The 23,247-nt window shown below is 41.5% G+C and overlaps 1 protein-coding gene across 15 annotated transcripts in view; it reads right to left on the bottom strand.

The window, feature by feature from the left end:
• The window catches only part of SYNE2 (spectrin repeat containing nuclear envelope protein 2), a 260,416-nt gene that overhangs the window by 103,715 nt on the left and 133,454 nt on the right, over window positions 1–23,247 (bottom strand). For 14 of the 15 annotated variants that reach the window (XM_039534632.1, XM_039534633.1, XM_039534634.1 and 11 more), the window contains 7 exons: window positions 22,958–23,095; window positions 20,447–20,632; window positions 19,199–19,321; window positions 16,698–16,880; window positions 10,640–10,765; window positions 4,608–4,805; window positions 4,115–4,189 (listed from right to left, as the gene is read on the bottom strand). In XM_039534632.1, the coding sequence (XP_039390566.1) occupies window positions 4,115–4,189; window positions 4,608–4,805; window positions 10,640–10,765; window positions 16,698–16,880; window positions 19,199–19,321; window positions 20,447–20,632; window positions 22,958–23,095 (1,029 nt within the window). The remainder of the gene's footprint in view (window positions 1–4,114; window positions 4,190–4,607; window positions 4,806–10,639; window positions 10,766–16,697; window positions 16,881–19,198; window positions 19,322–20,446; window positions 20,633–22,957; window positions 23,096–23,247) is intronic. The other variant, XM_039534641.1, reaches the window with a different exon arrangement.

Raw genomic sequence — 23,247 nt, 5'->3', positions numbered from 1 at the left:
TGCAGTTCAAAGGCGTCTTCAGAAAATGTTAATCACTAAAACCATTAGCCACTCTATGGTACATTTCTGCCATGCACGTTCTCTTTCTTTACTCAGTAAACCTAACCCCACAGCCGCCCATCTACCCCACTTCCAGTCCCCCGTCTCCCGGTGATAGACGCCGACAGCCCTTTCTACTGATCTCAAACATTCTAAATTGCTTGTGTTGTTTATAATACTTTTTCTATCTCAATGAAGTAATATTTCTTTGTCTTTTTTACTTTGATACAAATGAAATTGATCATCAGCAAAGGCGCTCGACTGGCAGTCCTGGAAACTGAAATTCTCAGCCCACACAAACATGCACAGCGTAGGCAATAGCAGTTCACATTTCCTGCATGCTGCCATGCCAATGTGCCTTAGTGTTGACCTGGTGGGAACAACTCCAGATGTGAAAGGCTACTGGAGTTTATGTCCTTCCAATTCTTGGTCTCTCTGCTGTGACTGCCAACAAAGATGCCACTTTGTACCAACTGGGATGATTTTTGAGAAGCTGATACACCTAAAAAATGACTGAGATCACAGTTCATTTCCCATTAGCTACTGAAGACCATCAGATGGTAATAACCCTTGACACTACCAAGAACTGGGCAGGATATGAACTGTTGTCCTAGAGTGGGGGTGGACAAAGTACGGCATCAGCTTGGCCCCGCTCTGGCCGGGGTGCTGGGTCAGGGGCTGCACCACGCAGCTCCCAGAAGCTGTGGCATGGCCCCGCTCTGGCTCCTATGAGCTCCAATGGCCCCCTCCGGCGCTCCAATGGGAGCTGCAGGGGCGGTGCCTGCAGATGAGGCAGCGTGCAGAGCGACCTAGCCGCGCCTCTGTGTAGGAGCCGGAGAAGGGACATGCCACTGCTTCCGGGAGCCGCTTGAGGTAAGTACCGCTCAGAGCCTGCACTCCTGAGCCTCTCCCCACGCCCAACCCCCTGACCTGATCCCCCTCCCGCTCTTCAGACCCCTCGATCCCAGCCCGGAGCATCCCAGAGCCCACACCCGCCTCTCACACCCCAGCCGCAATTTTGTGAGCACTCATGCCTGCCACACAATTTCTATTCCCTGATGTGGCCCTCGGGCCAAAAAGTTTGCCCACCCCTGTCTAGAGGGTATTTAGGTGCTAATCCCGCAAGCACTTCTGCAGAGCTGGTTAGGAATCTTCCAGTGAAATTATTTTCTGATGGAAAATTTACTTTCCATGGGAAAATTTCAATTTTACATTGGAAAATTTTTTCCAGCTCTGTGGCTCCCCTGCTCCTCAGCAGTCTAGCAAAGAAACTGGCATGGAGCTGGAGCTCCCAACTCGTTGGCAGCCCAGAAACCCTGGGAATGTTAGCTCCCAAGCTCTCCAAGCTGCTCGGCTCCCAAGCTCCCCACCTGGCATGCTACCAAAGCCCCGGGCATCTGGAGGAGTCTTTCAAAGAGCGATTTTGGAATTGCCATTTTCTGGGAGATTTTTATTGTTTTTGTTCCTTTTCAGAATTAATTTTTTTTAAATTATGGCATTTCCCAGGGAACAGGAATTCCAATCTCTGGACAGCTCTAATGAATAGTCCCACTGACTTCATAGAGACTACCCACATGATTAGAGTCAATGGGAATATTCATGTGCTTAAAGTTGAGCGTGTGCGTTTGCAGGAGTGAGGCTTTATGCTATAAGATCTTCCAACAAGGGCCATGTTTCCTCGTTTGTCTGAAGTGTCACATATGTCTGTGATGCTAATAAAAAATAAAACAATGGGGTAAGAGGCTGTATTTAGCTTAATGCAAATCCCTGGTGTTTATTTTCTTGTATTTAATGCATAACAACAATATGGCAATGAACTCTTTGTTGCCTCTTCCCAGAGCATTCTATCCAAGGGAAGCGTAGTGGCATCACAGTGTCTCTTGGAAAGGGCCCATTGTACCCTATGATTGTCAAAAGGTAACCGATAGTGCTGGTCATACATTTAAACAGGGTTTACTGCTTGACTATTTATGATGGCCTTTGAGCAAGGATACTTAGAGTAATTAGTCTATCCACATGTGACTCCTGAAGTCATCATCTTTCTCTCAGGCCATGCCAATTATTTCTGTCCCATGTATCCCACTTCTTGAATCACTCCACTGGTGCCCTATACATTACAACATCAAACCCCAGGCTCTTTTTCCTCACTTTCAAGGCCTGACATCAGTGATACTCAGACTGAGACTTGCAAGCCGCAACTAGCTCTTTAACGTGTCTCCTGCGGCTTTTTGCAGCACATATTACAACAGTGTGATTTAATTATTAACCAATCTAAGTCACTGACCAATCAGAATGCTTTTACTATGTTATAAACCAATTGTAGTTGATAAAATAATACTTGGTCAGCCATTTTGCTGTGAGAATCGTATTTTGTATTTTTATAAATATTTCCTGACATACTGTTTGACTGTGAGTCTATAGTACTATAAAAAAAAAAACAGGAGTACTTGTGGCACCTTAAAGAAAGACATTTATTTTTATTGCATGATGAGCTGTGAGCAGCAGCTCACTTCTTCGACATAGAAATAAACACACAGACAGAGATATATATATACAGAGAGAACATGAGGTGGAAGGTATGCATACCCCAAGGCAGAGTCTAATCAATTGAGATGAGCTATCGAGCAGGAGGAAAAAAAAAAAAAGTGATAATTAAGATGGCCTATAGAGGTGTGGAGGAGAACTTAACATAGGAAATAGATTCACTTGTGCAATGACATTGTCATCCCCCAGCTTTTTCCAGTCTTTGTATCAATATTTTGTTTTTCTCTTACACTCACTCACACCTTCTATGAGCCATCTTACATCAATTCTTTTTTTTAACTTTCCTCACGATATTAGCTCTCACTCATTGGATGCATACTGTTGCCTTGTGCATTTTCTCCTTTTCTGTTTCTGTGTCTGTATAAATATCTCCTGTCTGTGTGTGTCATTACTGTAGATCCTTAATAAAGCTGTGAGCTCTCATTTCAAACTAAATTTTTAATGTATCTTTTTTCCTATAGTACTATAGTAAATGAAGCAATGAATTCACAGTACTGTGGCTCTTTTGGGTAATGCTGATTGCTAATTTGGCTCCTCAACCACTGAGGTATGAGTATCACTGCCCTCCGTAACCCCATCCCTGTCTGCATCTCTGCTCTCATTTCCTCCTACTCCCCCCCTCATTCCATACCCAGCCTTAAACCTCTCTTTACTGCCTTCTCCTCCACACCTACTTCTGTGTTGCCCTCTATGTTTGAAAGAGTTCCCCAGTTCATGCCCATTAAGTGCTCTCTCTCTCCTAAAAATCCCCCTTTACTGCCCATTTCTCCCAGGAAGCCTTTCCACCTTATTTTCACCACCAATAATCTTGCCACACCCTTCTTTATTTAATCCTATGCCTTGTATCTTGTCTATGTTTATTTTATTTCTCTTAGATTCTAAGCTCCGTAGGGAAGAGGATGCCCTACGCTGTGTTTTGTAAAAGGCCACAGGCACTGATGCTGCTACAATAGGACCACCTGCACTCCCACTGAGTAGTCCTACTCTGTAAGCGGTCCAATCAACGACACATTCACAGAATGAAGTACTACGCAAAGTAAGGGTGATAGGATCTGACTCTAATATATGTACTGATATTTTATTTCTGTCTGTCATATTTTAAATTAATTTTAAATTATCCCCTACTAGGGATTCTGCAATTTATTCTACAAATGTTTACATTTACACATACATTTTTCATAATTTATTCCAGAGGTAGGCAACCTGCAGCATGCAAGCTGATTTTCAGTGGCACTCACACTGCCCGGGTCCTGGCCACTGGCCCAGGGGGCTCTGCATTTTAATTTAATTTTAAATGAAGCTTTTTAAATATTTAAAAAACCTTGTTTACTTTACATACAACAATAGTTTAATTATATATTATAGACTTATAGAAAGAGACCTTCTAAAAACATTAAAATGTATTACTGGCACGCGAAACCTTAAATTAGAGTGAATAAATGAAGACTTGGCACCCACTTCTGAAAGGTTGCGGACCCCTGATTTATTCCATAATAAATCTTATTTCCACCAAGGTCTCCATTATACTTACTTCACTGTGGAATGAACTGTCTTCTGTTTCTTCAACTAAAGATGGTAGGAGAGACAATGATCCTTTCTTTTTCAACTACAATGTACATACAGAGATAGAGTCCAGTTACTCTTAGGTCCACAAATTGCCTCTTTTCTTCTGCTTTTTGCACCCAATTTTGAGAAATGCTACGCACCTGCAGCTCCATTTAAAATAATCAAAAGCTGCAGGTTCGAAGCAACCTCGAAAATCAAGTCCTTTATTTTTCAGCTTTTAAAATCATGTCTACAATTGAGATAACTATCATCCTGTTTCATGCAAACAATGTACTGAAAATCTTTAAACAATTCCTTACAGTGTAAATTACAGATCCAGCATTTTGCATTTGTTTATTTCATGCAATCTCACATTGTTTTTCCACATGTTGAAAAATAACCCAAAAGGGCCCCCATATCATGCATGTAACCATTTCTTGTTGGGGTCATTCAAAGGGATAGCATGGTGTTCTACCTACCTGCCGTTCTGAGGCATCTTTCCCAACCGAGCCAGTTTCCTCGGGTGACAGAGGCACAGAAAGTTCATCCTCTGATTCAGGTTGTTCTTGCTGTAAGTGCTGGTGAAGTTCCAGCATTGACCTCTTCATACCCCTAAGGATGTCTTCTTTTTTCTGGCACAATTTGATGATCTGCTCTTTTATGTCTTCCATTTCCCCCTGAGGAGCAACAGGCTTGCAACTTACACTTTCGTTGTTGACAAAGTGATGATATAATAAGTAATAATGACATCTTACTGTGAGAGGGGATCCCAGCCCTTTGGCCTTCTTTTTTGCACTGGGGCAATTCCCCCATCGTCACAGCAGGAGATGCTTAGGTAAGCACTAACTCAGAGGCAGCGGGCTCAGAACAAAACACACAGCCTACCAGCTGTATACAGAGCCAGCCGTAGTCTTATAGGGAACGTGAAGGCTTGGTAATTAACACTGATCTGGATTCTCACTGGCAGGGCCATGGGAGCGGAAATCCTGGAGATCCTCCTCCCCAGGATAGAGGGAATGCAGCTGGGTTGCATTTCTCAGCTAGTCAGGTCAGTTGATGGTACAGTGAAACCCCGCTATAACGCGATATTTGGGGTCCAAAAAATTCCATCACAATAAATACGGGGTCGCGGTGTTGCAGGGTTTCAAGCCGGTCAGTTTCAGTCAGTGGTCCACAACGTGGTGCATTGATGTGCGCCGCCTAGTTCCTAGTGCCCAGCAAGGGAGAGAAGCTGTGGCCCTACGCCTGCCAGGGACAGAGAACTCCGAGGCTGCGGGTGCCGGCGCTCTTTGTCCCCGGCAGGCGCAGGGCCGCGGCTTCTCTCCGGCTTCAAGAGGAGCCGCGGCCCTGCGCCTGCCGGGGACAGAGAACTCCAGGGCTGCGGGCACCAGTGCTCTCTGTCCCCAGCAGGCGCTGGGCCATGGCTTCTCTCCCCTGCTGGGCACTAGGTGGGGGCACATCAATGTCCAGGCGGGCGCCATGGCGTTGGGGACCACTGGTATTAGGCTTTAAAGGGGAGCCAACTTATGATTGCGTTATACGCGATTTCGCATTATGGCAGGGCACGTTATTGCGAGGTTTGACTGTACTTCCCACAAACTTCTCTACAAAGTAACTATAAAAGAGGCTTTTTCTATCAGAAATGAGAAGAGAGGGAGACAGAAGTATTTATGAGGAAGAAATCAACTGGTGGGTAGCTCAGGACTGCATCATCTTTATTAAAGACACCGAAAAACAGGGAAAAACAGACCCTTGTGTGACTCTGGCAGACTAGGTGCCAGCTCTTGCCACATCTGTAGGCATCAGCTGAGCACCAACAAACTGACAGCTGAAAACCAAACCAGCTCACCTGTTTGTTAGTTTTGTTCAAAATAGGTATTAGTCTTATAAGAATGTATTAATGTTTAGACTCTATGAAGTGCTTGTAAATTGTTGCACTCATTAATCTCACTTGTAATGTCTGTAGTCCATGTTTTAAGGAAGTACATAAGTATTGCTTTATAACTTTGAAAATGTTTTCTCTGAACTTGTGAACCCACGCACAGGAATTGTCCCCTCTACCCATTCAGGAAGCCTATCAAGATTCAATGAGCCATTAAGGAACATCACAGTACAAAGGCCCTATCAGATCTTAGAAATGCTATGTGCAAGGGAGCTTGTCTCATGGACTGGAAGGCTAAATGTAAAAGATAAAACAGAAAATTGTCCATCTCTTTGTTGTCTGAACTCTCATGGGGCCAGACATACTAAACTAAGGCAGAGATCCCCAGGGGTTACCCCTGGGTCCACCCTGAAAGACATTTTCATATGACAGATTACTACATTTCTGTCATCTTTAGGAACCACAGATGGTAACTCATTTGTGTGTGTATGTTTGATTGCTTTAACCTGTAAATAACTCTCTCTTGTTTGTTTTTCCTAGTTAATAAACCTTTAGTTAGTTTATTACAGGACTGGCTACAAGCGTTGTGTTTGGTATGAGATCTGAGATACAAATTGAGCTGAGGTATTTGACTGGTCCCTTGGGACTGGAAGTAACCTGAATATTTTGTGATCTTTGGTATAGGTGACCAATTATCACTAAGTCCAGCTTGCCTGGGTGGCAAGATAGACTGGAGAATGCAGGGGGACTGTCTGTGACTCCATGGTAAGACTATTACAGTGCTCTAGGAGTTCACATTTGTTACTGGGTTGGTGAAATCTACCCGTAAAATGTAACACCAGTTTGGGGTGTCTACCCTGCTTCTGACAGCCTGCGCTGAGGTTAGCACTCTTGGTCGTGAGACACTCCAGACAGCGTGACACCTAGGAAGGGATTTTTATCTTCCATGTCTGTTTAGTAGAGCTGCCCTGCATCTCGCACATGTGGTGTTAACAGTGGGACTGGTTGTCCCATTGACTCTTGCTTCACACTGGACATTCCCATAATTCTCCAGCTTCCACTCAATACTCTTGCTATCTGCTGCCCCATCCCTATCCCTCAGGTATCTAAGCCAGCCAAAGAAGTACAAGAGACAGGAGCAGGGATGTCCTTGGTGCTCTCTCCTCTTCACTGTTGACAATGTATGCGGCAGCACTGCACGCTACAAAGAGCTAGTGTTTGCTGAGTTCTGCCAGGGAAAAGAAGCTGCACACCCAGTTCAAGGCCTGCAGATAGCAGTGCAACCCCAACAGCTGGCCTTGATGTGATGGCCTGAAATTCAGCATCAGTCTTGTTTCTAGAGGCTGCTCACCCAGAGCATCAATAAAGCAAAGCAAATAACTAACCCAGGTTAGATGACACATCATGGGCCCTGTCTCCACTACAGTTTCTGCTGTTAAAAGGACCAGTGGAACTGCATTGGACATTTACAGATTTTCTGAACATAGGCAAGGCCTTTGCATAGAAGGCCTCAGTAGGCATCTGATAGGATTACAGCCCACCCTCATGTAGGGGACATGACTAAGGGGCAGGAAGAATTTTCTTTGGCTCTGTCGGAGCGGGATAGAGTGCTGCTGACATAAATACACCTTTCCTGACACACTGAAACACATGTAGCAAAACCCTCCAATAACTGCCTCCCCATCGGGTCAGGAGAAAGTCATCAGCATGAAATACCGCCTGTATTTGGCAATGTGCTGCACTATCTAAGTTGTAGTTAAAAGAACGACATTGCTATCTTTTTCCATTGCAAAGGTGGACTTTGCAGCGTAAGCCCACATGCAACTTCTGTGCTAATATCTATAGCTGGGAAATTGTCTTGAGACAAGCAAGAGTAACATCAAAGTGGTATGCTCACTCCTCCTCTACTGCAATCACTCTAGTGAGATGTAAACTCACCACTTCCCCACTCCAAAGCCTTCAGTGAGGTATGAAAGTCAAAGGCTACTTCAGCCAATGAAATACTATCACCACTAAGCAGGTGATTTTTTTCTTTTAAAAAAAGGACAAGAAAATTAAATGCAAATATCTATATTAAGAGGCAACACTTAGGTTCTTAATTTAACTCACACAGGAGTCAGGAAATGACTCACTATCAGGATTAACATTAACTCACCATATGTTCAATCTGTTGAACATATCTCTAGCTATATATTTAAAAGTTTAACTAGCAATCCTATGTATTATACATGTATAGGGCCCTACCAAATTCACGGCCATAAAATATGCATCACTGACTGTGAAATCTGGTCTCCCACCATAAAATCTGGTCTTCTGTGTGCTTTTACCCTATACTATACAGATTTCACGGGGGAGGCCAGCGTTTCTCAAATTGGAGTCCTGACCCAAAAGGGAGTTGAAGGGGGGGAGGGTCACAAGGTTATTTTAGGGGGGTCATGGAATTGCCACCCTTACTTCTGTGCTGACTTCAGAGCTGGGCAGCTGGAGAGCAGCAGCTGTTGGCTGGTTGTCCAGCTCTGAAGGCAGCACCCCACCAGCAGAGCGCAGAAGTAAGGATGGCAATACCAGACCATGCCACTCTTACTGCTGCGCTGCTGCCTTCAGAGCTGGGTAGCTGGAGAGTGGCAGCTGCTGACTGAGGGCCCAGTTCTGCAGGCAGCAGTGCAGAAGTAAAGATGGCAATACTATCCCATGCCATCCTTCCTTCTGCGCTGCGGCTAGCGGTGGCTCTGCCTTCAGGGCTGGGCTCCCAGCCAGCAGTCACCGCTCTCCAGCTGCTCAGCTCTGAAGACAGTGCAGAAGTAAGAGCAGCTGTACCCCAACCCACCCATACAATAACCTTGCAAACCTCCGACAACTCCTTTTTGGGTCAAGATCCCTACAATTACAACTGTGTGAAAGTTCAGATTTAAATAGCTGAAATAATGAAATTTATTATTTTTAAAATCCTATGACTGTGAAATTGACCAAAATGGGCCGTGAATTTGGTAGGGGTCTATACATGTACAATGTAGACGTCTTAATGTTATCATGACTATATGCAGCAGGCCAAGTACTTCAGAGGCACTTTATAAATAATTATTATACTTTTCCATTCTATGCATCTGAAGAAGTGAGCTGTAGCTCACGAAAGCTCATGCTAAAATAAATTTGTTAGTCTTTAAGGTGCCACAAGTACTCCTGTTCTTTTTGCGGATACAGACTAACACGGCTGCTACTCTGAAACCTATTATACTTGTATGACTCAGTCATTTCCTAAGTTTTGCAGGTTTGTATTTGACACCTTAATGTTGCCTTCATGCTTTAAAAATAAAATAAAATAAAATAAAATTTGCCCACTATATAATCACTTCATCCACTACAAAAAGCCGCCACGGCTGGGGTGTCTAACAGCTAATGAAGCCACAGAACAACAGTTTAGGATAGGAAGTGGAAACTAGAGACTCTAACTGCATGAGCAGAGAGAATTTACTTAAGTAAAATATAATTAACCAACATGGAATACAGCCATGTGTGATGGGGTGTACAAACCCCACACAGGCCAGGTAATGGTTACTGAACTGCTTTTTACCCAATCAGGCCTGTCCTGCCACAACTGCAAGGAGATTCATGCTTGAAGGAGAGGAAGAAGCCGGGATCAGCCGGTGGAAGACCTGGAAGGAACAGATTTTCAGTCCCCAGCTCCTAGAGAAAGCTCTGCTGAGAGCACGAACTGCTTGAATCACTGCTGCCTATTGGAGCCCCCCTGAGGGGAAGGTGGGCCTGATGCAGAACAGTTACTTTGGGACTATTACCAGCGACTCGCCTCTCAGGGCTGAACAGGAATACAGCCTCTCAGAGGATTCCTGGAGGAAAGGAGGCCAGTTCAGGGCTTGTATTAGTTAATTTGTGCTTCTTTTCCCTTTGGCTCTTTGATAGCCTAGGAAGGGGTGGACTCCCGCATGACTGAGTTTGAGGCTGAGTCTCCCAAAGCTGGTGCCATGTTAACGCTGGACCAGAGGTTGGGTGAGTCCAGGAACCAGTCATATCCCAAAGGGGCACTGTGGAGACCAATCCTGTGATATCATGACACTGGGGCGAACACCCCTATACTTGCAGAAAGTGCCACTGCATCGTCAATAAGCACAAGTGATCTGGACTTTGCTTATATGTCTCATCTACAAAACAGAGCCTACATCAGCACACACTGCTTCCTAATACCATGTTGGGGTATTGGAGCACCACAAACTCAAGACAAGTGCTGCCTACTGACTCACCAACACCACTCCCTCCAGCCCTCTGCATGTCCTTCGGAGCTCTGCCATCCACATACTGACTGTGTTTGATAATGCCTAGCTCATGAGATCTGAGAAATATATCTTAAAATATATACCTAACTGACAAACTAAAGGTACAACAGTGTAACATTAGTTGGTACATGTCATCTTATGCATGAATAGTCGTGTATACTGCGTTGAAATCTATCTGCCTACTTATTTTAGCCTTCACACACCAGGAAATGATTGGGAGGGGGAAAAAAAGTGTTGCTGTTTACCCCACATTAGCATACAGGAGTAGAACTAGAAGCAAGTCCTGGTCACAGAGGTATACACTACAGGTCAAAGAAAAAATGAAAATAATGAAACTCGCCTCTGGACAGGAAGCAGTCTGAGGAAACAATGTTTTTTCATACGACAGTTCACCCAGCTGGTTCTTTAAGAACTGCTTCAACTTTTCAATTTCTTGTTCGCATTCATCTGTCTCTTGTATGATTGACTGTAAAAGGATAATTTTCATTAGCCATTTTCAATTGATTAGTAGAATATAGAAACAAACTAATCATTATTGCAATTAATTCAAACCACTGGAAAGTCAAACAACCATGTTCCTATATCTGTACCTAGGTTTAAATTAAGAATTTGTGAGCTGATTTTATTCAGTGTTCCTGAATTCTGTTGTCTTCAAGTTCTTTATTAGTTTTCTCGTAAACAAAAATAAACTAAAATGAAATAAAAATACTGTATCATAGCTGTGACTGGCAGCAGAGTAAGTAGCTTTGGCTATAACTATTTATTACAAAATAAATCTATGCATTCAGCTCCCTTTGGCTGTAAAACGTGAAGTCAGACATATTTAATCATATTCACCAGTACAGTTGTGTAAAAAGAAGAAATTAAAGAGAAACTGGATGATTTTGCCTTTTTGTTGGTTTCATGATACCTTATGAGAAAACCTTCCTACTTTTATTTGGCATAGTTTAGTTCACTGTTGCAGGCTAAGCCTTGCAACTAGCAAAAATAAATCATGCTGTGCAGCAAAGGTGAGAGGTGCAGGTCAAAGGGTAAATTCTATCTATAATATTTGAGAGACAAGGTGGGTGAGCTCTATGTAAGCTTGAAAGTTTGTCACTCTCACCAACAAAAGTTGTTCCAATAAAATATATTAACTCACCCACCTTGTCTCTCTAATATCTTGGGACCAACTTAGCTACAACAGCACCACTATCTGCAATATTTGACAGTTTGCTAAACATTCATATGCCCCTTCATGCTTCGGCCGCCATTCCAGAGGACATGCTTCCATGTTGATGCTCGTTAAAAAAATAATGTGTTAATTAAATTTGTGACTGAACTCCTGGGGGCAGAGTTGCATGTCTCCTGTTCTGTTTTACCCACATTCTGCCATATATTTCTTGTAATAGCAGTCTCAAATGATGAGCCAGCACATGTTTATTTTAAGAACACTTTCACAGCAGATTTGACAAAACACAAAGAAGGTATCAACATGAGATTTCTAAGGATAGATACAGCACTTCGACCCAAGGTTTAAGAATCTGAAGTGCCTTCCAAAATCTGAGAGAGATGACGTGTGGAGCATGCTTTCAGATGTCTTAAAAGAGCAACCCTCCGATGCAGAAACTACAGAATCCAAACCACCAAAAAAGAAAATCAACCTTCTGCTGGTGGCATCTCACTCAGATGATGAAAATGAACATGGATTAGTCTGCTCTGCTTTGGATCGTTAACGAGCAGAACCCATCATCAGCATGGATCCATGTCTTCTGGAATGGCGGCTGAAGCATGAAAGGACATATGAATCTTCAGCGCATCTGGCACGTAAATATCTTGCAATGCCGGCTACAACAGTGCCATGCGAAAGCCTGTTCTCACTTTCAGGTGACATTGTAAACAAGATGTGGGCAGCATTATCTCCTGCAAATTCTAACCAAACTTGTTTGTCTGAGCGATTGGCTGAAGTAGAACTGAGTAGACTTGTAGGTTCTGAAGTTTTACATTGTTTTACTTTTGAATGCAGTTTTTTTTTGTACATAATTCTACATTTGTAAGTTCAACGTTCATTATAAAGAGATTGTACTACAGTACTTGTATTAGGTGAATTGAAATATACTATTTTTTTGTTTTTTTACAGTGCAAATATTTGTAATAAAAAATAAGTATAAAGTGAGCACTGTACACTTTGTATTGTGTTGTAATTTAAATCAATATATTTGAAAATGTAGAAAATATCCAAAAATATTTAAATAAATGGTATTCTATTATTGTTTAACAATGCGATTAATCGCGTGATTAATCACGATTAATTTTTAAATCGTGATTAATTGTTTTAATCGCTTGACAGTCCTAATCTTAAAATATGAAAACAGTGTCCTTCTTATATGGAAAGTCAGGACACCCCGCTGTCCTCTTTATACTCTCTAACCTGAGTGTTATTTATATAGCACTGTAGGTATGCATGGCACTCCATGGGCCAAAATACAAAGACAAAGGGTCAAATTAATCCTTGGTGTAAGTTGATTGATGACCTAACCACAAGGAATTTACAAACCAACAGCACCTAATTCCTTTTTGTTTCTGTTATATTTCACTATGCTTTGTTATGCTGGAATTTAATCATGATAAAATTATTAGGATTGTTCTATTACAATATCATGTGATGTATGTAAACTGAGAGTAATATATACATAAACATTCATATGCCCCTACACAGTTAAGTATTCAAAAGAAATACCCAAGAGTTTTTTTAAAAAATAAGAGCACATTATTTCCATTCTGGTTGCCTTTATAACAGAGCACTTACTACATTTCTGATGCACAGTTAATAATAAAATGTTCATGCTTTAATACACTTCTTCCTTTGTAATATCTTTGCCAGACAATAGACTTGTATTGGACTACACTTGCTTTCAACCTACACAACAGGACTGAAGAGTCTTTGCTGCACAGTATGACACCCAAGTTGCCAAGAAATGCAATTTTTCCAAACTGTTTTCTAATGAAAAAAATCTCATTTAAAGATTGAGTTAGATTTGTAGGAGATAAAGGCAAAGAAGCTGGATATGAGTCAACAGTGTGCCCTTGTTGCCAAGAAGGCTAACTGCATATTGGGCTGCATTAGTAGGAGGAGCATTGCCAGCAGATTGAGGGAAGTGATTATTCCCCCTTATTTGGCACTGGTGGGGCCATATCTGGAGTATTGCATCCACTTTGGGGCCCCCAATACAGAAAGGATGTGGACAAATTGGAGAAAGTCCAGTGGAGGGCAATAAAAATGATTAGGGGGCTGGGGCACATGACTTATGAGGAGAGGCTGAGGTAACTGGGCTTATTTAGTCTGCGGAAGAGAAGAGTGAGGGGGAATTTGATAGCAGCCTTCAACTACCTAAAGGAGGGTTCCAAAGAGGATGGAGCTAGGCTAGCTAAGTGGTGGCAGATGACAGAACAAGAAGAAATGATCTCAAGTTGCAGTGGGGGAGGTCTAGGTTGGATATTAGGAAAAACTATTTCACTTGGAGGATGGTGAAGCACTGGAATGGGTTACCTAGGGAGGTGGTGGAATGTCCATCCTTAGAGGTTTTTAAGGCCTGGCTTGACAAAGCCCCGGCTGGGATGATTTAGTTGGGGTTGGTCCTGCTGAGCAGGGGGTTGGACTAGATGCCCTCATGAGGTCCCTTCCAACCCTAATCTTCTATGATTCTATGGAAATGCCGAGCATAAACATTATATTGCTTCCAATAAGTAAAATATATTTCAAAGCACGAAAACTTATACCTAAGGGCCCATCTGAACCAATGGGAACCATGTAATAATAATACTTTGCATTTGAATAGCATCTTGTATCTGAGGATCTCAACGTGCTTTGCAAACTTAACTTCATAATATACATCTACTTCGCAGGCCTGCCACCACCTCCATTTTACAAATGTAGGACATCAGAGGCTCACACAGGAAATCTGGGGTAAACAATGAACAGGACCCCAAATTTGTGACACCTAGGTACATCTTCACCACAAGATGATGCTTCAACACTGAACACTGAAGTACACTGGTGCAGCCACTGGAGCCCCAGCCTTCCCCCAACAATAAGAATGTGCATACCTTTTAGCATATTCCATACCAGCTCCTCTAAATATTGGGCATATAAGCACACATCTAGGATGATATCTACCTTCATATGCTAACAGCAGCAGGTATGAATGCCAAACAGCCCAGCAGTGGAACAACAGCCCTTGAGGTGCTAACGCACTCCCGTTAATAGAGAACAGTTAAAAGGTGTGTTTAAGAAGAAAAAAAACTTCTGTTTGATGACATCATGCTGAGAAATGCAGAGATCCATCTTGGACTGTTTAGTCCTGAGCCTCCACTCTCCTGCTCAACCAGAAATATTCAAAGATTCCAAGGCCAGAATGGACCATTGTGATCATCTAGTCCAGTGGTTCTCAACCAGGGGTATGTGTATCTGTGGAGGTACGCAGAGATCTTCCAGGGGGAACATCAACTCATCTAGATATTTGCCTAGTTTTACAACAGGCTACATAAAAAGCAATGGCGAAGTCAGTAGAAACTAAAATTTCATGCGGACAATGACTTGTTTGTACTGCTCTATATACTATACCAGGGGTTTCAGAAGTGGTGTGCCGAGTCTTCATTTATTCACTCTAATGTAAGGTTTCGCGTGCCAGTAATACATTGTAACGTTTTTAGAAGGTCTCTTTCTATAAGTCTATAATATATAACTAAACTATTGTTGCATGTAAAGTAAATAAGGTTTTTAAAATGTTTAAGGAGCTTCATTTAAAATTAAATTAAAATGCAGAGCCCCTTGAACTGGTGGCCAGGACCCGGGCAGTGTGAGTACCACTGAAAATTAGCTTGCGTTCCGCCTTCGGCACCTGTGCCATAGGTTGCCTACCCCTGTACTATACACTGAAATGTAAATACAATATTAATATTCCAATTGATTTTATAATTGTATAGTAAAAATGAGAAAGTAAGCAATTTTTCAGTAATAGTGTGCTGTGACACTTTTCTATTTTTTTTGTCCGATTTTGTAAGCAAGTTGTTTTTATGTGAGGTGAAACTTGGGGGTATGTAAGACAAATCAGACTCTGGAAAGGTGTACAGTAGTCTGGAAAGATGCAGAGCCACTGATCTCATCTGACATTCTATATAACACAAGTCATTGAACTTCCCCAAAAATAATTCCTAGAGCACATCTTTTAGAAAAACATCCAATCTTGATTTTAAAATGGTCAGTGATGGATAATCTACCACAATCCTTGGTAAATTGTTCCAATGGTTAATTTCTCTCACTGTTAAAAATTTACACCTTATTTTCAGTCTGAATTTTTCTAACTTCAACTTCCAGCCATTAGATCATATTATATTTTTGTCTGCTAGACTGAAGAGCCCATTATAAAATATTTGTTCTCCCAGTGGGTTCTTCTAGACTGTAATCAAGTACCTAGTAATCTTCCCTGTGTTAAACTAAATAGATTGAGCTCCTTGACATATTGTCTAATCCTTTAATCATTTTTATGGCTCTCCTCTGAACACTCCAATTTTTGAACATCCTTCTTGAATCATGGGCACCCGAACTAGACAGACTATTCCAGAAGTGGTCACACCAGTGCCAAAGACAGAGGTAAAATAACCTCTCTGCTCCTACTCGAGATTCCCATTTATGCATTCAAGGACTGCATTAGCCCTTTTGGCCACAGCATTGCACTGGGAGCTCACATTCAACTGATTATCCATCAGGACCCCCAAATCTTTTTTAGAGTCACTGCTTCTCAGGATAGCTAACCTCTATTAGAAGTCCAGTTGCAGTGCCTAATATGAGGTCAGGTCAGGAGATGTTCAGCTTCAAAATTATGAGCAGTACAAGTTACAGTGGGGGAAACTGGCCCATTGTGCTTTAGTGATAAGAAGAGATTACATCCTTTAGAAATAACTCCTTCAGCAACAGACTTTGCACTATTCACCTTTTAATAATGATAATGTAATTAAATTACTATTAAATGCTAGCTATATGTAACAAAAATATTTCTGTGTTCTGTATAGAGATGTAGGATCTGAATTTAAGCGGTGCTGAGCACCCGCAGCTTGCTTTGACTTGGGTTGTGGGAGCATAGGTATTTAAGTAATACCACAAGGCATTAGCTATCTGGAAAAAGAAACTGACACTACTTTTAGCTGAATTCCAAAAGTTAAATAAACATCACGACAGTTACAGCATGCTTCGTCCTTGTATTAAATACCCAGCAAAAACAGAGATAAGAGACCTGGCAAGTGTATTATGGTCTTCCCTTGACAATCATGTCTCGTCACCAAAAATATTGCCACCAATTTAAGGAATTTTGTATGAAATTTCAGAACAAATGAATCTGATGTCAATGCAAGTACTTTACCTCCAGTAGCTCATTTTGTTCCTTGGTCATTTTTTCTAACATTTTCAGTTCTTTCAGAAGTTGGGCTGTTCTTTTGAAGACTGAGAGAGGTTGCATTCTCATTCCTCGTAACCTAAGACCTTCTTCGTAGCCCTGTATCTCAGCAAGGGTCTTCTGCAAGGGACTGATGTGGCCAAGAATAACCTAAAAATGTAAGTATAACCAGAATATGCTATGAAGAAGAAACAATGATCACTTTTGTCACGCTGTTAAAAAGTTCTATTATGTAAATTCTGCAGGACTGATTTTGTACCTTCTCTCAGTTTACCTTCAGAGAATTTTTACCTCAGAATGTTTTCAAAAAATATATGATGAGACTGTACAAACCAAGAGGAGTGTGTCATGACACTTGCAGGACAGGGGCCATTGGGACTATTTCTGTCCGTCTTGTGGACCTGAGACATATGGTGGAAATGCTGCATGTTACTGAAAACACATATGCAATTAGAACAGAATATTCTACCTGATGAATAAGTGCAGACAGAAAGTCGTGTCTAATGTACTATAGTTTTACTGAGTGGTTGGTAATTTTAACATTTCGATGACCTCCATCAATTTCAGGTGAAATCTGCATGACTCTGTGTAAAGGTTGCTGGACCTGTTTATTACCTTATTACAGAGTCACACAGACTTCATCAGAAATTGATGGAACTCATTGAAACATTAGTTATCCAACCACTAGACTTGCTTTCAGCAGGTTTCACTAAAATGGTGGTGAAAATGGGTGTGTAGCGGGGTGGCTACCCGCTCCTGCCCTTTTGGGGCTTTAAAACAGCCCTGGGAAGGGGCTTTAGGCTGGGCTGATTGGAGGAGTGGCTGCAGATGGGGCCATACCTCAAACAGAGCTGCAGGGCCTTATAAGAAGGCCAGGGAAGCCAGAAGGAAGACAGTCTCTCTCTGGCTGTAGAGAGAGATGGGCCTGGCTGCAGGGAGCTAGACCGGGTACCTGAGTGGAGCAGGGCTGGGGACAGGCTGGGGAGCTCTAGTCTGGAAAGCCCCAGGCTGTGGCCTAGCAGAGGGCTAACAGGTACTGGGAGTTGCAGGGGGCAGCCCAGGGGTAGGCCAAGGCAGCAGGCCAAACTCTCCTTGCCAATGATGAACAGGCTGATACTGCAGTCTGCCCCAGGACGTGGGGCTAGACAATGACTGGCAGTGGCCAATACTGAGGCAAAGTGGGGATAGTAGGATAGGGGGTTCCCCTGGGAGGGGGAGACCCAGTTAAAGGGGCACCGGGGTCCTGGGAGGGACATGGGGGCCAGGAGAAGACAGGTGGATCACCGGCCTGCAGAGGACGCTCCGAACGCTGGACTGAGCTAATTCCCAAGGACGACCAGCAGGAGGCGCCGCGGGGGTGAGTCCAGCCCATTTACAGGGTCTAACTAGCAGAAGCCTATCTACATTATGGTTCACAAGCGTTCAAATCAGTGGGAATGTTTTGTATATTTCTCTAATGTGGATAAAGGCTACAAAGCGGGAAGGAAGAATACTGTTTTCAAGGTGAACTATTTCTTCACAATATTACTGACTTCTCCATATACCGTAGCAGCTACAAGTACCCTTTGGGTAACAGAACAGCAAACATATGACCAAACTGTCAGCTCTCCTCTTAAACTGAATCCACAAATTTTGCATGTAGGTGAACTGAAAATGTGGCTTGTAGACACAAGGAAAAAATAAATAGAAAATATCTTTATAACTTTGATTTATTGTACCCAAGGATGGAAAGCAGAACATCCTGGCCAAAATATCCGTGCAATGAAGTCTTGAATTGATAAATCATGGAATTATAGAAATGTAAGACTGAAAGGGACTTGGATAATAAGACTTTGCACATATATACACTTTTCCATCCAACGATCTTCAAGTGCTTTGGAAAAAACAAATGAATTTTCCCTTTTGGGTAATATAATCACCTTCATTTCACAAAATGAGGACAATAAGGTACAGAGAAATTAATATCAACTTTTGCCTCAACTTTTGAGTGTCCAACCTGAAACCTAGGGCCTGATTTTCCGAAGTGCCAATTGCCTGCAGTTTAAGTTGATATTCTCTAGAGTTTGGGTGGTCATGACCTCTGAAAATCAGGTCATAAAGTTTCCAGAAATGGAGACACCAAAAATTAATGTGCACTTCTGAAAATTTAAGCCTAGACAACTTGCACAAGGTCACATAGGAAATCTGCTGCAGAGAGAGAACACAGATGTTCCAACTCATAGTCTCACACATTAACCACAAGGCCACTTAATTTAATTGTGAAAAAGTTCCTTCAGCCTTTGGATTATGGGAATTACAGCCACAATTTCCATAATATACCTACTCGGTATTTTACAGTTATTGTCCTCAAAACCAAGTCATGCATCATAATAATTTGTTTGCTTTAATAAGCCATCTTCATATCTGTGAAATGTGCTGATTTGTTTATTCAATGTAAGAAAAAAAGGTTTAATAAGATACATACACACCTGTCCATGTCTAAGATGCTCCATAGGAGAAAAATCTAATATATCTTCTGTTGACAAGATCGTCTTAATTTTGGCAACATTCTTTCCTATCACTTTCACTTCAGATTCAATGGCATCCACCTCCTAGATGTTTTGAAATATCCAAAATATTTGTGGACTATGAAATTTCATTTTACAGCCACATGAATTGTTATTGTGTCTATTATTGTTGTTATCTTAACAAATACCAAATAAATTAATGAATTACCAGGTCTAAATTTTATCAAAATTCTAAATACATTGTACTCCAATAATTTAATCGAAGTACATTTTCTTCTAATTCAAATAAGAATCACAAAATGTGTGGCTTTCATTTAAATGTTTCATATTAACAACAAATATTTTCAAGATGCCCTTCAAACATAAATAAATAATTAAATAAAACAATTTGTATGATACAATATGTTTTGACTGGAAACATATCAGAAAGGTATTAAACTGAACCTTACTAAAAAAAATAATAATTATGTACAATATCAGAGATTGAATGCTGCTGCATTTACAGTACATTCAGCAGGTATTGCTGATCCAGAAGCTAGCTGCTATTAATTACACAGTCTTTCACAGGCTCCTTGTCATAACTCACATAAGGATTTAGGTATTAATGGTCAGCTAGTCAGGATATAGCTTTAATCCCTGAGCAGGGAATCAAAATAACCTTGAAGTCACACATGAACTAGTCTTGGGCTTGTATACATGGGGAAGTTTACTGGCTGAACTATTCTGATATAATTATACCCGCACAGCACCCTGTGTGGACACTGTTATTCTAGTATAAGATTGTCCTTTTCCAATTTAGCCTATGTTGCTTTGAAACTGTATGAGCTAAACCAGAAAAAGGCACTCTTCTATTGGTATAACTCCCCATGTGCACACTATTATTCTGGTGTAACTCAAGCAGAATAATTATATAACAGTATAGTTCTGCTGTCAAATTTCTCTGTGGAAACAAGCCCTTTGAATAAGCTAGTAATAAGCACTGTATTTCTCCTCCACATAGAGACAGAACGCACACCCCCAAAATTATTTTACTATTTCTCTTGAATTTTACAGCTTAATTATCACATTGGGATTTTTTTTAAATGATGCATTTACCTATATGTTATTGCTATTATTAAAATGAGAATGCTTGCATTCTAATGGCAAATAATGTATACGATCTAATGAAACACCAATAAAAGGCTATTTTTTCAGACTACCCAGACTTACATGAGCCATGTGCTGGATCCGTGGAAGAATTTCCACTATCTTTTGCTGTAAAGATGTTACTTGACCATTTACTTCATTTATCTGTTGCACTATATTTTCTGTTTCAAAGATTATTGATAACTCATCCAGTTGTGAATAGATGGTATGTAGAAGATTTTGCTTTTGTTCTGAATCTTCCAATGCCATCTAGAAAAAAAAATAAAAACATCACCATGTTTGAGGCACTTAGATTGCCAGATTCACTGATGCACCTCAGCTCAGATACAAACCTCTGATGCATTCTCAAATACTTTGGCCTTCCAGCCCAAAACATACTAATGTTCCAAGACTTTGTTTAAATGCAATAATATAATCCTTGGATTAACAGGAGTCAGTGAAACTTTCATAGAATTTTGCATTCATATTCCCCCTATGGCAGATTACACCATCTATAATATAGAACAACATACCATGGAAGGCTACATTACCACTAGTAAAATCCCAGGCACAGCAATGACATTCTGATGACTTTTTATACTAAAAGTCATGTCCTGAGAGCAAATGATTCTTCTGGGCTAAATTCATGCCTTCTCATGCCAAAACTCAGTCACTGGAAAAATCATGGAGTAGGTCCTCAAGGAATCAATTTTGATTTAGTTGGGTTTGGTCCTGCTTTGAGCAGGGGGTTGGACTAGATGACCTCCTGAGGTCCCTTCCAACCCTGAGATTCTATGATTCTATGAAGCACTTAGAGGAGAGGAAAGTGATCAGGAACAGACATCATGGATTCACCAAGGGCAAGTCATGCCTGACTAACCTAATTGCCTTCTATGAGGAAATAATTGGCTCTGTGATACGGTCTCCCACAGTATTCTTGCTGGCAAGTTAAAGAAGTATGGGCTGGATGAATGGACTATAAGGTGGATAGAAAGCTGGCTAGATTATTGGGCTCAGCAGGTCATGATCAATGGCTCCATGTCCAGTTGGCAGCTGGTATCAAGCGGAGTGCCCCAAGGGTCAGTCCTGGGGCCAGTTTTGTTCAATATCTTCATTAATGATCTGGAGGATGGTGTGGACTGCACCCTCAGCAAATTTGCAGATGACACTAAACTGGGGGGAGTGGTAGATACGCTGGAGGGTAGGGATAGGATACAGAGGGACCTAGACAAATTAGAGGATTGGGAGAAAAGAAATCAGATGAGGTTCAACAAGGACAAGTGCAGAGTCCTGAATTTAGGAAGGAAGAATCCCATGCACTGCTACAGACTAGGGACCGAGTGGCTAGGCAGTAGTTCTGCAGAAAAGGACCTAGGGGTTACATTGGACAAGAAGCTGGTATGAGTCAACAGTGTGTCCTTGTTGCCAAGAAGGCTAACGGCATTTTGGACTGTACGAGTAGGAGCATTGCCAGCAGATTGAGGGACGTGATCATTCCCCTCTATTTGGCATTGGTGAGGCCTCATCTGGAGTACTGTATCCAGTTTTGGGCCCCACACTACAAGAAGGATGTGGAAAAATTGGAAAGAGTCCAGAAGAGGGCAACAAAAATGATTAGAGGGCTGGAGCCCATGACTTATGAGGAGAGGCTGAGGGAATTGGGATTGTTTAGTCTGAAAAAGAGAAGAATGAGGGGGGATTTGATAGCTGCGTTCAACTACCTGAATGGGGGTTCCAAAGAGGATGGATCTAGATTGTTCTCAGTGGTAACAGATGACAGAACAAGGAGTAATGGTCTAAAGTTTCAGTGTGGGAGGTCTAGGTTGGATATTAGGAAAAACTTTTTCACTAGGAGGGTGGTGAAGCACTGGAATGGGCTACCTAGGGAGGTGGTGGAATCTCCTTCCTTAGAGGTTTTTAAGGTCAGGCTTGACAAAGCCCTGGCTGGGAAGATTTAGTCGGGGATTGGTCCTGCTTTGAGCAGGGGGTTGGACTAGATGACCTCCTGAAGTCCCTTCCAACCCTGATATTCTATGATTCTATGAACTAAGATTTCACATACAGAAACCAGTCTTTCCACCATTCTGCCCATGGCGTCAAATTCCCTCTGATAACGTTACAAAAACCTGACACGTGAAATAACTTACTACAGTCCACTTTAAAGTGCATAACGAAAACTGATTTATGAATAACAATTCACCTCAAAATGCTTTAACAAATGCACAAGAACCAAAAAACTGATCTACTAATTCTAGATCAATGCACTGTTTACTAAAAACAACAGCATGACTTGTAAAATCTGATAAACTATAAAGCAGTGCAACAAATAGACAAAGGCCAGGACACAAAGTTAATCATTTTCTGAGACAGATCTATCCCCTACTAAAACTGTCATATTGTTATATGTCTGCTGACATTTTTTATCACTATGGTCATTTTTCACTGAAGTTCAAATTTTCAGTGGACTTCCTTATTTGTACCTAAAAATTTTGTTGGTGCAAAATCCATACCTACATGAGCAGGTGGTACTTAGAATAAGCCACGTAGTTTTTGTAACTTGGGCTCCCTGTACAGAAATTTTGTATATACACTTACTTGAAGGGCACTGGCATGTTTACTCAGGGCTTTTGCAGAGTCATTTTCAGCCTTCACAGTTAACAAACGATTGGTGGTTTCTATCCATAACTGCATGCTCTTCAAGAGTTCCTCATATTCCTCCATCTTACTAGTGGCCTATAAAAAAATACTCATAAACGTATGTTTGATAACATTTGAAGTTAACATCCCTCATAAATGAAAGACTAGTTGTATTTATTAGTAAGTTCTGAATTATGAGGTATTATTCTGCTCAAATCAGGGTTAGCACATTTGACTGAGAAAACAGA

Source organism: Mauremys reevesii, linkage group 4 (assembly GCF_016161935.1).
Source record: "Mauremys reevesii isolate NIE-2019 linkage group 4, ASM1616193v1, whole genome shotgun sequence".
In the NCBI taxonomy this organism is placed as follows: Eukaryota; Metazoa; Chordata; order Testudines; family Geoemydidae; genus Mauremys; species Mauremys reevesii.
The sequence above is the reverse complement of the archived record's forward strand: the minus strand, read 5'-3'. Positions and strand labels throughout refer to the sequence as shown.